The sequence below is a fragment of the Battus philenor genome, unplaced genomic scaffold, assembly GCF_028537555.1.
Source record: "Battus philenor isolate CCGP_79_NKW_IND1 unplaced genomic scaffold, ilBatPhil1.0.hap1 SCAF_8, whole genome shotgun sequence".
Lineage (NCBI taxonomy): Eukaryota > Metazoa > Arthropoda > Insecta > Lepidoptera > Papilionidae > Battus > Battus philenor.
Window position 1 is genome coordinate 9,560,975 of NW_027181748.1, and position 19,133 is coordinate 9,580,107.

Sequence of the window (19,133 nt, forward strand, 5' to 3'; positions counted from 1 at the left end):
GAAAGGTGGCAGACGAGTTTAACAAATAGCACCAGCGGTGACGACTTATACCTAGTTGGTTGTTATATGGTTTATTCTACTAATCAATATTTTCATTTTTAAATTAGAATAATCAATTTGTGCATGGCCTTTCCCTTTGGATCTTATTAGCAAGCTTACATTCACTAAACGACTCACAGAGAAGGCTACGTTTATGTTATCTCTACGATATCAATTCAGTAATGAGGAGACCTGTAAACCAACGAAAATAACCTATAAAGCTGGTTTGGCAAGTTAAAAAAGAAGTTGACAGGCCACATGGCGCAGAAGAGAAAGCCGTTGAATCCTAAAGGTTCTGGTGTAAAGAGTACGGACCGGCAAGCATAGCAATTTCATCCACAAGGAGGACACATGACCTTGTTAAGATCGTCAGGAAATGTTAGATGAAGGCCGCTTCCAACCAGGGTAGCACCTGACATCGCAGCTGAAATAATGATGAAATCTTAGATGAACCGTGGACACACATATACTTAACATAAATGTTGTTTCAATCCTTATTACCACACTCATTCTTTTAAGGTTAGACTATAACTATAAATATTGAAAGTACCACAGATGGCGACACTTCTAGCACACTAATAACTACTTTTATCCATTGAATGACAAGAAAGAAAAAGAAGATTTAATTAAGTTTATTTACTTTATATAATTTAGTATTTAATGTAATAATTAATTTTTATTATATTTCAATAGCAATGAAACGCAGTGTTGTTTTACAACAATTCGTATTACAAGTGAGCTCGACCGATTGATTTGATTCGCTGAATGACCTTAAGCAGATAGATCTGCGATACTGTGACATCACTCTATAAGTCTATTGCGACGCACTAAGACCAATTCTATGTAAATACAAAACATCGGTCTGTTATTTGCCCGCATGTACGTACGCCCCATCAAGTTAAAACTAATACAATCGTGTGTCCCGTGACCGCTAAGATTACGTAAGTAACATTTGCTAAGTCTTCAGTTACGTCGCATTTAAACCGTGTACGTGTGTAAATGTATCTATACGTTATATTTACCGTCATGCATTTTTGTTAGGTAAATACTATCGTAATAATTAGTTTTACAATATAACACAAAATAACCATTGATATTCTTAAAGGTTTTGTTACCGACAGTTTAGGTTGTTTATAACATGTCGTGAAGAAAAAACATTATATCCAATTTCGGGCCTCATTGGCAAGCTCACATCCATGGATTGTGGAATTATCCTCAGAATTTCTCTACGAAATCTAATTAGAAATAAGGAGATCTGTAGACAAAGCATAGCAGGGAATCAGCAAGTTAAAATGACAGTGGACAGGTTTTGTTGTTATATAAATAGTTAATACTAGTTACATACAAGTGTCGTCATGAAGCGATTATTACGACAATTAGAATTTACATTACTAACCATAAGCGGTTTAAGAATATCACTGATACGTTTGATTTTCTAAGACGAGGCTATATATTTTATTTAAATAAAATGTCTTTTACTATTTTACCCCATTTATCGAAAGCTATGAAAAACATTGTCTAGACTAATAGTTCCCCAAAACAATTGATCGCTGTAAAAAATCACATATATCATCTCTAACTCTATTGATTGATTTAAAATTGATTGTATTACGTATTTAAGAATTTTATTCGAATTGTTTGTAGGCAAATTTAAAGCCTGATTGTTTTTTATCTGTTGACTTTGTGTGACACACGGTCGATGTGGTAAATGTAAAATAATAAGCACCAAAGTTATTTATTTTATCTTCTTAACAATTTTTAGTTTAAAAAAGTAGGACATAATGTACAGTGCACCCTTTCTGGAAATCAATGGTTAAGCAATAATAAATAACGTAATATTAATATCGTATCGTTTCACAATTCCCTGCTAATACCGTAGGAGGATGTAATTGAAATGGGGGGATTTGTAATCTGCTATATAAAAAATATATACACGGTCGTTAAAGATGTAAAGACTTCAAAGGGATCAATGGATTATTTGTAAAAACCATAGTAACTAAGTAAGAAATAGCGTTTCCAAAAATAAGGATTACTACATATTAAATTTAATTATTGTTTACTATATGTTTCTACTGACTTTGTACTACCAGAAGTTATTGGTCATTTACATTAACTACATTTTTATTGGTATGCGACGTCCAATAAAAAAATTCACAGACACCACTTTACACAGGATGATTGGAAAAATGTGTCAAAACTTTGAGACTCTTTGCTAAAATATGAGCCATACATTGACGATTTCAAAGGTTTTACATCTATAAGCAATCATTCCTTTAGATTATTTGACGCTTAGAGTAGTATGTGTCAATCAACATAGTGAGTAAAAACTATAAAAAACTCTAAATGTGGATGTATAAAAAAACTTAACCTTAACTTTTTCATGGCTTTCCCCTAATAAAAATATAAACGTGTTGAATAATCAATAATCAGATAAAACGAAAACCGTATCACAATTAGACAGGCGACTATTAAACAGTCGTGGGAGTATTGGCGGTCCGACGCAATTCTCAATAAGTCCGCAATTACCCATATTAAAACTACCAATAACGATGCCGCGTGGGCGCCAAGGCTCCTGCCCTTGTTTGGTTAAATTGTGTCTCAGTCGTATTACACCGTACATTAATACCTCTCTGTAGTGTTCACTTGTGTTCGAATCGACCATTTCTTGATAGACGTCAACCTAAACTCCTCTTGAAATCTACTTGTACCTTAGCAAATATTCCTGTTTAGATTTTTAGTTAAATCAGTTCTAATAAATTAGCAACTTTAACACACAACATTTGTTCAATAATCCTGCGATTGTCTCCTAAAGAGAATACAGTTGTTTGCAACAGCAAATGACGCATTCTCGTTACGCTTTTTGAGGTTATAACCGTGAAACATTTGTTAAGATGTAAAAATACCTGAAAGTAGAGTATACGATAAGCAATAAAACAACAATTATTCGTCGAAAACAATAGATACTTTATTTAAGTGTTCATTAACAGCAGATCGTATCCAAAAGTAAGAGTTTATTAATGTCATTTACTTTAAAAATGCAAATAACACTAGCTGCTACGATAAAAACTAATAAAGATCAATAAGTAAAATATATAACTCGCGTAAAATAATTATACACATATGAAATGTATGAACCGCAAATTGGAAATTAAAACTTTTATTTTATAATGCTATCACGCTACGCATGAAACTGGAAAATTGAATTAGCTCAGATCGCGCGATGACATCAGTGACAAGAGCTAATGTTAAATAACACCTCTTAACTACCGGGAACAATCAATTATGATACAAATCTATTACGGATACACAGAGAGATAAAAGTATGCTATTATTCACGGCTTATTGTTTTATGTTCAAAAACACTATTAATTATTGTGTCTACGTGAGCGAAGGTGACATTTTGATTTATTGTAAAATTGAAAAATATTGCTGTAACAAATCAAAATGTGTGGAACTAGTTAACCACTTGTTATTTACTTTATTAAATTTCTAATTTTAGTCAAGGTTTCAAATCGTCTAATGTAAATGTAAATATATGGAAGAGACCTTTAAGCATGATCATCATTTCGACCACACTGGTAGGAAGCGGTAGGTAGGTATGAGTAAATTTCTCATATGCTATTATATGTAATTGTATAAACCCCATAAAGTTTGCATTAATGAGACATCGGCCTTCTTTTATAGACAGGAATTTCTCTACGGGTGTTATTACTCTTCGAGCCCAGTGCGGTTTGATAGATGTAGGTTCTAGAACGTGCTTATTTCCTCTCGATATTTTACTTCTTTATGTCATGGTGCAACTCACAGTGTGCTGCTTCATGGGATTCAAAACCCCCACACTGCGCTTATTATTAAATTCTTTTAATATTCATTTGAAGAAAAATGAAAAATAGATGAATGTAAATAACACATTTCTCTAAATATAATTAATATTTGACGAGTGCATTGTTTTGAAGGGATAATAAAATGTCAATGGAATTTGCGAAAGAAACATTGTTAGAATCAAAAAGTTGAACCATTTCTATGATCACCGAACATTACTTTAATAGATTGTTTTAAAATGCTGATTGTAATGTTTAAACTATATTATATTTAATAAAAATATTAGAAAACATTTCTTATTTAATATATTTTAAAATTATAAAAACATCTTGTTTAAATTGTCGCATGACCGAAAGTAAATACAAAAGAAACCGACGCGTATAAACAGCGGAAACCGTCCGCCCACGGCGCTATTTACATGTGTCCAGCGGTCGGACTTGGAGAAAAAACCCGCACCGCCATTTAGAGCAATAAGACAATGTAGTTCATTAAGTTTTGTTACCTCCGCCCACGCCTCCGTCCTAGTGGCACCTCCGTCCAATGCCTATGAACTGTATAGACTAGCACAATACTTATGCATTTAAAAAATAAATCTCATGTTAATAAGTTACACAGTATGATTGGTTATAGGTGTCAAAGCTTTAAACACCTTGTCACTCCAACGTGTATAGCTCTGTTGTCAGCAAAAAGCTTTAAAATTTTTCAAATTACCCTGTAAACATTGTCACTCTGGAATATGTGATGGCCAAAAACTCCTGACAGGAGAGAAAAATAGTAAACAATAAATAATTTTATTATTTTTCATTCCACATTTTGGTAACGCCTTTTTTATCATATGATCATTACTATTTTGGAAACTATTATTTATTGTGTAAGTTCTACCATACATTAATTGACTACAAGTGAAGCTTTTAAACCTATAACGAGTCACCTGTATAATCTGTAACGATTTATTATTACTGATATTCACTCTATAATTGATTCGCGGTAAAAAAAAAACAGAGACGTTGTCAGCTTAACTACGCCCCTTAATCAGCTTGATTGGAATAAAATAGAAAGCTGTGTACACATTGAGTCATCTCTTGTCAATTTTAAAAACGAATTGTTAAACAAGAATAACTAAGCTGATTGACATCATAAATAATTCTAGAAGTATATAGATTTCTCGACTGTCTTGAATGGCAGGTGTGATTCATATAAGAAAGATCACGAAGAATCAAATAGGACTGTTTAGTGTAAACCATGCGGTAGAGGACACTGCGGAACTGTAACAAATAAGTTACTGTTTAATTTTCTAGAATATTTAATGATTTATGTTAATTCTTTGCTTGCCTTGATCACATATATTGTTCAGTAATCAGATTTTGTGTGCCCTACATATCCAGACTCTGCGCTTGTAATGTGTACAATATATGGTATAGGAAAATGATAAACGCTACCATATATATTTGTATCATAACAGTTACACTTGACATTGTGACTGCCTTTTTTATGTGCCTAAAAATTATTTATTTATATAGATTACCTGAAATAACAAATATTTTTCTGTGTAATTCATAACTTAAACTAGTAAAAGCTAATATTTTGTTGAAATACCTTATTATTTTAATTGGGAATTGTGTTGTTTTATTTTCTGCCACCTTTTTGGAATGTTTACCTTAATTAATTAATTAATTTCTTATGTCAAATACAACCTTACAAATCGCTGTTAAAAACACGGTATAAGTCAACGAACACGTCACACTTTAAATAGTATATAATAATTATTTTTTTACATTATATATAGATAATAATTGCAACAATTATTTACTATGAAGTTTAATATTGGGTGACTATTTTCAAATGATGATGATCGCGAGTTCGATTCCTGGTATACTATCTTACATAAATCACACTTTGTGCATCAATTATGTAGAATAACCACTGCTCACAAACAAATTTCAGACGATTGGCAGCAGTGTACCATAATACCACACTGCGATCGCCATCCCGTCTGTTAGGCGTGGCGATTATGCTTCATAGATATCTGTGGGAGAGGCCTTAATATTATTAAGATGCAATTTACAAAAAGTCCAATTAATTTATAAGGTAAATACGAATACCTTGAGAAATTATAATAAATTTAGTCAAGCATAAAAATATTTTTAAGCATATCCAGTCTTACTCTTCGTCATCATTGTAGGCGAAAAGTGGGCATGAAAAAATGTTTTTTACTTCTTTAAATTTAAAACGAATTGATATCTCAATCTTTGCTCAGACCAAATTAGGTGTGTGTGGGCATCACACAAGGAATCCTTTAAATTTCCTAAAGACGTAACTTCGATCAAAGTTCAATACACCGATATATTCATTTCCTATTAACGACTCTATCAGGCGAATATCATTACTCATTCTTGTCGGTTTGTCTGGTCATAGAATGGCCGCATACAAATATTTTAACTAAAATTAACAGTAAGCAAGAGGCAGAACAGAGCAGTTTTGATTTGATTTATTTCGTCATTTATCGATTTGTGACATGCAAGTAACGAGTCAACTTCAAGCAGATAGATGTAATTAAAAATTAAACTTATTTTGTTTAGTTAAAATTTCCGTTTCTAACCCTGTTAATCATTTGCTGTTAAAAATTTTAATTTTGGTAGAAGTAAGAGAAGATAGTCGACAGAAGGATCTAGATGCAGGCCGCTTCCAATGAGTCATTATTGGAAATTTATGGGGAAGGTCTATGAAGTCCAGCTGTGGGTGTCCAACGGCCAATGATGATAATTATGATGAGAAGTGTAAGAGTTATATCGGAGTTAAATTTCCTTTGGGTATAAGCCATCTGGGTATATAATACCACAGGGCGCATTTCTATCGCCAAACAATAGTGTATTTGCTGGTTTTTAACTGTCCAGTAAATATATACTACTACTTACTTCTTATTCTGTTTTCATGTTATTTTGTTTTTCGATCAAACAAATTTTTATGTAAGCAAGTAGCGATTGTAAGGAAATTCTAAGATGCGTTTTTATATAGCTTTTCTTTAAATATGCCCCAAAAACTATGAAATATTTATTTTTATACAAAAAACACGGTCAACTCCGAGTTTCTTTCAGACACATACACAAAATCAGTAATTTTTTTTTCGTTATATTAGCTGGCATAAAATTTTGGTTCACAGGACGCTGTTTAAACAGGAACAATCACAGTAAGAGCAAAAGAACGCTTCGACATCGTAAAAACGAAAGACATGGACAGATATTTTGCTTTTGTGTAAATGTGTGTAAACTCCCGCCGATTTAAAATCATTATATAATTTTAAATTACTACATATGTATTATTATTGTACCAGAAACTATAATACTTTTCATGGTATCATATCTAGTCTGACACTGATGGAGATAATTGTACAAAATTCAGTGTCTGTGTTTATCATCAAATCTAGTGTCATGTCGTTAGTTAAAGTTACGATTTACTTCATTTATAATTTCCTATTTAATTTAATATTTTATTGCTATTATTATTTATTACCTGATGTTGACATTCAAGAAAAATCAAGACCTCTTGCTAACTATACTCGATGAAAAAACAATATAGGGAAATGTTTATAAATAAAAATGAATACAATAGTGATATTAAACTTGAAACCTGTCAATCTTTTGCATGTTTAAAGTACTAAGTAAAATATAGATTTTATATTTTATTAAACTATGTCTATACTCACAAATCACACACACACTCATATCACACTATATATATATATATATATATATATATATATATATATATATATATATATAGTGTGATATGAGTGTATATACATATATATACGAGTATATATATATGGGTGTGTGTATGTTTAAAGAAGTTTCAGGTTTTAAGACGTAAGTAACATTATTAAAGACGGTTGAGTAACGTTCGTGTAAGTCACAAATGCCGACTAATGCAACATGTTGTGACCGGGCCCTGGTCTCAAATGCTATTAGATTCACCTACCTACAATAATGGCGGGCGTATTGAGCCGACGTGAATTGATGAGTGACCGACTTGCATAACGACGAAAAGTTGCGTACACATACATGTCTACATTCAACCACTGTTTTTCTCTTGTTCGTATTAACAGTCCATTTTATTGATTTTAAAAGCAAATCTATGATATTCTATCTATGATATTTCTACAACCATAAGGCTTAGAGACTGGAACTTCTTGGTAGTAAGTAGATCTAATAAGATCGAATTATACAAAATTATATCTACAAGAGAAGTTGAGGGAGCTTTCATTAAGTTTGCAAAAAAAGAGCGGGATGGGTAGTAAAATATTTAATGTTTTAAATGTAGACGACACTCTAAAAAATTACACATATTTGATATTATCTGTTTATTGTTGTGTGTAAGATATTAAAACTATGAAAAGTAAAAAAAAAACCTTTTGTCAACTGGCAATAGATTTTCATTATTAAATTACGGTATACTATAATTTCAATTATAAAGTTTTTAATAGTGACGACCGAAAGTCATCGAATGAATTAAAATTATGTTTATTATTTAAGTTTATAAAAAAAAAACGTAAAATTAAAATATATTCACAGTCTGTACATAGACTAATATCTACACCTATCGTTAGCCTTGACGTGTTGTTTTCAAAAGCTTATCGATTAAAGCTGGCGATTTCTATTGAATCCCTGACATTTAGAATGAAGCAAATGTGTGAAGTTTTATTTGTAAAGGGTTATCAAATAACAATCACTCATCAACGATATTTCAACATTGTGTATCAATGGAAATACTAAAGACTTTACAACTATTAAAATTATGACATTTATTAGAGATTAGTCAATCTCGTCCTCTGTCTTAGCACTTTGTTTACCTTTTTACCTAAACAACTTTATTATGATAATGATTTGTTCAAAGACAACAAAGTTACTAAAATGCCTTATAAAGATTTTTATAATCTCTGTGCAACTAAAAATAATCATAAAGGCCGTTAATGTCAATTAACGGTTAGTAATTGTTCAAATACGAAATTGTCTCATAAAACATTGTAATTATGCAATAAATTAAAATAATGTAAGGACATTTATTAATAAGCTTTAAAGTAGGTTAGAAATTCAGGATTCCAAAGATAACGCAACAAGTCGAGCAATTTTAGTAGTCGAGTAATCGTTAGCCGCATTACTGCGTCCCCTTGCGAGAAATGACCGTTGCTAACTTCCTCAAAGCGAGATTCCATTAACTACAAAATAAAAAAAAATGCATAAGAAAATAAAACGCTCCGTCCACACAAGAGCGCGAGAAGCAAAAGTTTTATAGTAAATACGTAATGAGCTGGGAACGTAGCGGTGATCGGCGTCGGCCATTGTACGGGTTCGCCGCCTTCCGCCTGCCAACGACCACTTAACTCTGATCCCCAGTCTTACATTCCTAGCTCGTTCGTTACGTATAAACAGTGCACGAATAAGTGAATCAGGAAGGGGCTGCCGGCGTTGGTTCAGCGTACATATTAGTATAGGAAAGTATCGAAAGGCGGAACGGTGCGATTGAAAAATAGAAAACGGTCGGTCGCGCTGACGATGCTCCACAAACACACGCGCATAATAACACGAGATGCGCCGTGCGTAGCGCCACCGACTCGGTGCCATACCGCTGTCTGGCGACGTCTCGTGCGGTAACTGGATCAACCATTATCATTATCATCTTGTTATAAGCTGTGAGACTATGGTCTAAAAGCTGTCGCATCATGTATCATCGTGTACCAAATTAGATAAACTGAGATATTGTATTTTGCATTTACTTTTTACAAATTTTAGTTTTAAAATCACAACTATTACTGCATTTATTAGAGTTTTATATAAACTTTAGAGAATGTGTTACAATTGTAATTGCATATAATACACCTAAAGATTAATGTTTTATTTGTAAATATTTATAAATACTACTGAAAACAAAATTAGCTTTATTACAGCTATATCTCTCCTAAAGTTTGCTACCGGAGAAACTAAAGGATTTTCCTAGTCAGGTATCACTACAACGCCTTTATCTGTCGCCAAACAAGCTATTGACATCTTGTGTTACAAAAAGCGCATACAATGTGTTGATAAGAAGCTAGTCGCACAGTTTTTATTTATAGATATAGAGCTACCGGAAGGGCTATACCGCTCTTTAGAAAAGCGCGGCGAGGTGGTAACAAAAAATAAAAAAGAGCATAAACGCCGCCTACGCAAGCATTACAGGAATATTGCCACGTGCAAACCTAAGGTACGGTACAGCGGTTTCGGTAGCACTATAATGCTGTTTACCAATTGGTGTTTTAACCGGGTCTTCAATCGTTGCAGTTCAAAGGGCTCTGCTCTGCTCTTTCGAGCACTTGCTGCAGTCTTAAAGAGCTCTAAGTAAAGAAATTTAGTAACTTTACCAGATGTGTGAAAATTTGTGAAATCTGAAGCTTTTAGGTTAGGAAGCAATGAAGCAATATGGTGCAGGGACCGCACAGAAGGATATGAGCTTGGATTATTACTCGATGCTTTTAGCATTCTTATTAAATAGAGCTTGAGTGGATCGAACCAGGACTTGATCGGTTACTGTTTATTCGAACTATGGGCACAAGACTCAGCCTAACTTTTAGATCTATCCCAACACGATAATGATATCGCGCTTGTTGCAAATAAAATTACACGACAATGATAATTAACTTGTCACTCTCTCACAAAAAGACTAAGTGTTGTATTACAATAAAAAAAATCTTTTTTAATGTAAATTGCCTTCAGTTGTTTATAGTTTGTGTATAAATATATAAATGGTTACTTAAAATAGTATATTTCCTCCGCCAAGTAACTTTACTGGTGCTCATGCTTTGGATATCAAAACATAATAAAGAATATGCATTCTTCTCTCATGGCAAAAATTGCTTATACCTCCCGTAGATGGCAACTTTTAAAGGACCTTTTATCAGTACATATCAGTAAGTATACAATACATAAATAATTTTTGTAACAAATTGCGAACAGGCAAGATGAAATATTTAATATCGGAAGTATTAATGTTATCTAACACGTATTTCTTTACGCTCACTACCTTGATACAAATAAAGGCGCAATGCCAAAGCGCCATAAATAGGAAATCGTCGCTCCACTGGGTCGGATAATTCACTAAGAGCCTCAGTTTAACATGACAATAGTAATTTTTATGCAAATATTATACTGCATATGAATTTATACAGCCTCTCACTTATAAAAGATTAAGAAAAAAAATTATGGAAAAAGATTACAGGAACATTTTGAGTTTTAAAAGTAGAAGATTTAAGAATAAGGTTACGAGATATTTAAAAGCTGCAATACGGTCAGTGTTCGAAACATTTTGTACCAACAATACATGATTACAATTAACTACTTATCAATTTGAAATCTAATAATAGATTGTTACTTACGTAATTAAAATAAGACGAAGCATCCGAAGAATAAACACACGATCAGAATTTGTTTACAGTTCAAACAAAAGTGTCAGAAGATCGCCATCGTTCGTGTGACGTACGGCCAGTGTCAGTAGAGACAAAGGTTGGTTTATAAATATTCAAAACATGTTCGTTAGACATAAACATCGTGATCGTACATGCTACCCGACTCTAATTGGATTCATTACTGCATCTATGATTTGCTAGGAATCTTCTGCGCAACATTGAAAAGTCCTACTGTACATTACGTTGACATTTTCTCGTAAATCACTGTATCATCTTAATTACTACACTTTAATTGATACCTATGACTGCATTCATTTGTTATATGATTTTGATGAAACGACTTTTTATTACCGTAATATATCAATAATTTAATCCCCTTCCTTGAAACCGATGTAAAAAATATAAAAGCCTTTTTTACGAATAAATCCATATTGGTTAAAACAGACTTGGCATGATTAAAATCAATATTTGCAAAACAGATAAACGCTTGATAACACGTCCGAAATGGCGGATGCATGGAGTCAAATAAGGCAATTTCAATTGTTGCTAACCAAAATCTTTATCTCATTCCTAGCTATTTCGACATCTATGTACCATAATCACATACGAAACTCAATTTATACGACAAATATTATTTTGAGAAGTTTCATGTCATGTCATCAGTTTGATGCAAAATAATATAATTTTTATATATATGGAAGCGTTATAATGTCGTGAACTAAAAATGTAATTTATATTTATTATCAATTTATTATTCTTCTTCTAATCACACACCAATAGGACTAGAATATCTTATGGAAACATTTTGTCTAATGTTTCTTTATTAGAGATGATCATAAAAATCTTTTGCTTCTTATAAATCCTCATCGTGAAGTACTGGTAACTAACAAGGCAATATGCAAAGACCGGAGTAATGCATACAGCATGATCTGAAATATTATCGAGATGCTATATCGCCTTCAGATCACAGATCGAATAAGACATGAGGAGATCCGTAGACGAACGAAAGTAACGGATATATCCTTGCGGATCAGTAAGTTGAGGTATCTGTGGGCAGAGGGCCGTTGAGGCCTTAAGATTTGGAATTAAGGTCAAGAATTGGCAAACGCAGCGAACGAAATCTATCCACAAGATAGACTGTCTACCTTTAATTAGGTCGTCTGAAGACGCTTAATGCAGGTTTCCTACTGGTTATATTGGAAACCTATAGGAGAGGTGATGAAATGTTCAGAGTTAAAATGATAATGATGAAGTATGACCAATTTCAAACATTACCTCTATCATCCTAATTTACGACGCTACACTTCAGTCCTCTATTATGTATTTCAATTATCACATTTAAACGAAAAATATCACAATCTGAAACATTTTTAAGTGATAACAGATCTTGAGAATAAATTGCTCTACCACTGTAGTCAGGTTTATGAAAGTAAGTGCAAGCCATAGTTAAAGTTTGTTGTGGGCTGTTCGGATATCAGAGCGCTTGGGGAACCCTTATAACTCAAGCATGAAGGATACCATTACAGAGAAGCTAAATCTGATTGTATTTTATTTAAAATTGGCTGCGTCTGACATTCTTGCCACGACGTAAACAAGTGACTGTAAATGATCCTAAGCGAATAATATTATATATAAATCAAAAGATGTAACAAAAGAAACCATTGCAGTGTTGCCTAATAGAACGGCCAACTCCTAAATAAGGATAACAAATTAAACTTTCGAAACATCTATTTTTATTGTTAAAAAGCAATTTGCAAACGATCTAGGGTTTAGATTTGAACGACGCTTTAGATGATGAAATTACTGGGCTGCTATAACCTGATGTCATAACCTATTAGATGACGTTGAGGTGCTGCCAAAAATTTTGTAATTAAAAATCTTTAATGACGGTCATTAGTACAGACGGGCAATATCGCTTACCACTGTATCTTACCATCTTACTAGTGTTATAACTTTTTTATGTTAAACAAGATAAAATCTGGAAATAATATCATAGCTTATTATTAGCACCAAGTAAAATCCCATCTTACAGTGACTCTTAACTTTTTTGTACGTGGGATTATACCATTCTTATGTACACTTCATGTTTAGGGGTCAGTGAGATGTAATTTTTATAAACGACTTACAGCAGAAATTCTTGAAAAACAAACAAATTAAAAATTTATGGTATCATAATAAATATGTGATAATGATAAATTTATGTTAATATACTAAGCGTTAAATTTTGCACGCTAAACATTATGTTTAAAATACGATGCGATTTTACAACTTGAAAGTGATGAAGTTTTTAATTAATTAAGTAGCTACACTTAACATCATTATGTTATTATTAATGATGGACGAATATCATTCGTTAATTAATATCAAAAATTCGACACGGCGAATGTAAAAAATGTCATAACTGTCGATATAATGTTCCTAAGTCGCGATAATGATAACACCAACAAGTTGTTGGACATTTGATACCTCATTTCGGCTGTGCCACAAATACGTTTTATGAATACCGCTCAAACCGGTCGCTAATGCTGTCGCTGACAAATGGCATTCGTTTCATAAATTTTAAATTTTAGTTGTCCCAATGTTATGACGGCGTTATTTCAAATAGTCTTTGTTGGTAAATAGTATTTTTATTAATAGTTACATAAAAAACGTGGTCATAAAACTACTCGAATATTTGTTATTGCACTGGTTTAACTATTAATTTTATTCGAGTATTTCATTTTAACGTAACCATATTAAAGACTATCTATTCTAGAATTATAAAAGATCGAAATAAAATATCTAGCCTGTTTTCTTAAATCACCTATCGGTAAATTCTGCCTCAAACAATTGCAAAAAGAACTCATCTTTTTCAACACAACCTTGAACCAAATCAGTTATATAATAATACGTGTCGAATCCTCAAAAACAGAGCAGTTTACAAAATATTCTATCGATTATTTGAACAGGTGTATAGTAGGCTAACAAATAATGAATTCATTGTGAAAATCGCCTCGTTTTAAAGAGAACTATTTAAACGCTAGGAGCTTGTTACTTGCACGGGTGGCGCGGTTAGAACTCGGCCGTCAAATCACAGCGCGCCGATACCGCCCGTCCTTCACGCTTCAGCAGCCACGTGCGAAACTCTCCGTTTATGCATCACAATAAAATAGATGCATAACTTAATTAATTTCTGAACAATAATTATCAATAAAATATTCCTAACGCGATTCCAATACATAAACTATTGCACCTGTACGAGGGTGATTGGTTATGGGTGTAAAAAACCTAAATGAATAATCAATGATTTATACATTGCTTATTTACTATCAATGTACATTATAGCCAAAAGTCAATAATTTTGAAAATAATAAACAACGCCAAAAGGTATCTTATATATATTTTTGGAATTATCATTTGCAGATTCCGGCGATGCAAGGAGGTCGGGCGCTGAAGTCGCTTAGCATAAAACCTCTTTTAACATGGAGAAGCTCGAGGGCTCCCTAGGAAGCCTCGGCTCGTCCCGTTACATACCACAATTCCACCGGATTGAGAGACCGTGAATTTGACCTATTATTGACTTAAGGCATTCCAATATAAATGTATCAAATTTCAGAGCGGTCACTCTATACAGGGTGATTGGAAGTCGGTGTAAAAGCTTTATAGCTTTTTACGGTGAAATTTGTAAAATCGTCTATTTAAAGCTTTTACACCTATAACTAATCATCCTGTATAAATAATTTGCTTCTAATTGATAACAAACTATAATAGTAAAAAAATCGAGAATCGTTAAATTTATGTTATGAATAATTTATATATCATAACTACAACTGTAATCTAATCCCTCAACATTATTCAGGATTCAGAACTAATCATAGAAATGTAAACTGTACGTTTAATAATGGAATATTGAGATGAAAACTATCCTAATCACGTGCGGAGGCTGTGAGTTTTAGTTAATATTTGTAGTTATTTGTTAGTTCTTGCTTTCAGTGCATGACCCACTGCGAGTGTTATCTAATCGAAATGCAGCTCATTTATATTATTTATGCAGACTTTAAATCAATACTATTTGACCTTGACGAGGAAAAAGGGTACTATGTCGTGAGAAATCGATTTATATACTTTTTATCACTTTGACTTCATATTAACCAAATGTGCTACTTTATTAGAAATTTCTAGAACTTTTCTGTCTTTATAGCTTTTTATAGGATCATAAAAGAGAACATAATCTAAGCGTAGAAATATAAGATACAACTAATGAAAGGCTTGTTTCACTCTTTCTTTTAAACTGTTATGAAGTAAATGGAAGATTTACAACGAAAGAAACATGTAAATAATACACTTCCGCAAACATTGTACACAAACACAGTGATCACTATGACATACATTTTTATTTACTATTTAACGTAATTCAAATAAAATTAAACATTCTTGGTAATAAACGTGTATTAATTTCATGAGTATACCGATTACGAAGTTTTGTAAAGATTTCTATATAACAGAGAATATTTATTGAAAGAGATAAATCAAAACTGTGCGAAGAATATAAAAGGACATGTAAATGTAACAGCTAGTCTTGAAATTTTAATTTAAAACTGTGCGAATTACTCTATGTTATATCATATATATTTTAGTTTATTTAGTCCGTTAAACATAAGTTAAGTCATTTCTATATAATGTATTTACAAAATATTAAAAAGAAATATGAGTGTAGTAGTATAAAATAAATAAAATGTTACTCCAAAAAAAATATGATTTTTCAATACCTTTTTAAAGTTTTAAGTATTTACAGTAAACTGTAACGTTAATTGAAATATCGTAATTATTACATACTTTTTAAAAGTTATTGTAGTTGTAAGTCATTCCAATATTTTAGAATTGCTGTCTCTTAGTTTGGCTTTATAATATTTATTAATTTTAATTTTGATTTGATTTCCTTTCCCGATTTTAAGCATTTAAATTAAAACATATCAAATATTTGAAGGTACTAAAGCACAAACCAGTAAAAACGGTATCAGCCGATAGACCCCAACGTGTTAATGATTTCGATGTGTGTGATCCAGGAAGCGAGAGGTCTTTGGCTCCCTATGGAATGCGCGCCGCGTGGGCGCTGCTCCCATACGCCTGACTTTCCATTCATTTGACTAGCTCTATCTTATCTCGCTCACTATGCTTATTACGCAGTCTAAACGTTTCCGAGTTACATTAACTAATTTGTGATTCCAATATACCATATACACAATAGAATATATTGAATTTCGCGTCAAATAGTCGTTTCACAAATCATTAGTTTGTCTAAAATTTTGGTTTGCAACCATAATTTTATCAATAATAATCAATTATAGTAGCTCGATATTAAGTTATTGTAAAGGCTATTAATTAGCATGTTTTATACATTAAGTATCTCGTTAAAGAATATTTATTGGTTATAACTACATCGTTAATAATACAATCCCTCGTTTGTTGCTATACTGTTTATTTGTGCGAATAACAGATGGCGCTGCCTACCAATCTATCACCAAACAAAACTTAAATGTTTTAAATGTTGACATTGTTATGAAAGAGATAAATTAAAGGATTTCTTAATTAGCCTAATGGACATATTGTTTTTAAGACATAATAAAAACATAATATTTGTAAAACATGGTCCTAATTTTACTTGCTCTTAACTATTATTTATTTAAATCTACCATCTACTTCCCTATTAATTTGTGTTATACATCGACTTAAAATATATATATTTATATATATATATATACACATATATATAGATAAGTCATAGTAATTCACAAATATTTTTATCTGATTGCTTCATGATGCAGATCTCTGAATCGCGATAAATTGAAGAGCTGCTGTCTATAAATGATAAAAATGTTATCATTCGAAGTTGAGGCAGTACAAAATCTAATTTTTATAGTTGCAACTGTGAAAAATGAAGAAGTATACGTTGATTTTATTGGTTTTCGGTAAGTGATAAATAATAACTTCTATTTACATTGCTTTACATCATTTCGGTTCATTTGTATTCAATAACATTGGGTAACGAACGAGCTACTGAATTGTTATCGTAAATTTTATCGTACTTTGTGGTTAACTGTTGAACTAAATTAAAATGCAAAAAACCCATTAGTCTGTTTATAGTTTATTTACGTTTCAGTCTTATCAAGTGAACTAGAATCCTCGCCTCTTTCTGAGTTAACGCCTACAGATCCATCTACAACTCGAATAGTAAACGGTTACCAAGTTGATATAACGGAAGTTCCATATCAAGCGACTCTGAAGAGGAAAGTACTATCAGGATGGGCGCATATGTGCGGCGCTGTGATCATCAGCTCAAGGACGTTATTAACAGCAGCGCATTGCACCTCGAGGCAAGTCAAACACAAGAACCATAATAGAAAACTCCATAAAATATAAAAAAGAAGCTATAACTATTTAGCAAGTTACATATCAAAACAAGTGCCAGTAGTAGCCTAGTGTTAGAAGATATACTTGCGATCGTGGATCGTGAGTTTAATTCCCGGAATACAACTTTGTCATCACACTCATCGTCATCACACTGTGCATTAAAGTAAACAGTAAAGGATCGCCGCTGCTCACAAACAAGTCTACAGAAGATGGGCAGCACCGTCTTCTACGTGCCATGATACCACTCCAAGATCGCTTCATCGCCGGCCGTTGCGTTTATGGTATATCTTTCCACAAATATATCTTTGGGAAAGCCCAATCCTTTGCAGTGGGCATCTATAGGACCGCCTGCAAGGCATAGGTCTTCCTCAAAGATCGCCACAGTGGTTTCGGTTTATTTATTTTTCTGTACAAAATTTAATATCGACTTTTTTATTTACAAATATAAAAAGAATATGCATGAAGTATTCTGTGCTAACAAGTATTAATTTAATTCCAGTTACATATCAGAGCCATCCTTATTACGAGCAGTTGTGGGTACTGCAAACCGGCTAGTAGGGGGTAAAACATACGAATTGTTAAAAATTATAGTCCATGAATTTTATGCGTCGACGTCTTTAGAAAATGACATTTCGTTGCTGGTCACCACTAACAAAATGACGTTTAGTTCGAGTGTGAGCGCTGTGAATATACCCGGGAATAATCTAATTCTGCCCGTCGGAACATATGCTTTAGTTTCTGGCTATGGAAGCATCTCGGTAAGTCTAAACTGTTTTATTAATTTAGAATTATCTTTAAGAATTTAAAAAGCCGAAAATTTTTTTTTAACAATATTCAATGTACATTACAGTTCGAAGGTCCATCATCACTAGTACTGCTGGCTGCACGCGTAAAAGTTGTTGAACAGAGCGCATGCGCACGTGCATACATCCGTATTGCTGACGTCACCAACAGTATGTTGTGTGCAAACGCACAAGATCCACTCAGAGACGCCTGCCAAGGTGACTCCGGCGGTCCTCTGGTTGTTAACAATACTTTGATTGGTATTGTCTCCTGGGGTGAAGGTTGCGCTGATCCTAATTATCCAGGTGTATATACGAGAGTCTCCGAGTATAAAACATGGATAAATACGTATTTCAGAGATTAAAACGTCTTAATTATTTACATCTTAATTCCAAAAATATTGTGTCATGTTCGAAAGAATACACAAGACAAATAAAACTAACCTAAATGCTTTCAAAATCCCCGCAAATTGTATCAAATACGGTACATTATCTGTTTAATTTAAAACTTGTAAGATTCGGTAACATTAAACCTTTTTAAAATATCATAAATAGTAAATAATAGTTAGTATCTCTAGAGCTCTATTATTAGAAAATATTTATGTAACCAAATATTCAAACTTAAGAAATTCAAATCTAGTGACGACGTTAGATGCAGAGACCTTCCA

General features: G+C 32.6%; 1 protein-coding gene across 1 annotated transcript in view; it reads left to right on the forward strand.

The window, feature by feature from the left end:
- LOC137931490 (trypsin-1-like) overlaps positions 1–18,830 on the forward strand; it is a 60,428-nt gene extending 41,598 nt beyond the window's left edge. Inside the window, exons 2-5 of the mRNA XM_068774888.1 lie at positions 17,098–17,241; positions 17,433–17,646; positions 18,183–18,441; positions 18,534–18,830. Coding sequence (XP_068630989.1) covers positions 17,208–17,241; positions 17,433–17,646; positions 18,183–18,441; positions 18,534–18,830 — 804 coding nt within the window. The 5' untranslated portion in view covers positions 17,098–17,207. The remainder of the gene's footprint in view (positions 1–17,097; positions 17,242–17,432; positions 17,647–18,182; positions 18,442–18,533) is intronic.
- The last annotated feature ends 303 nt before the right edge of the window (positions 18,831–19,133 follow it).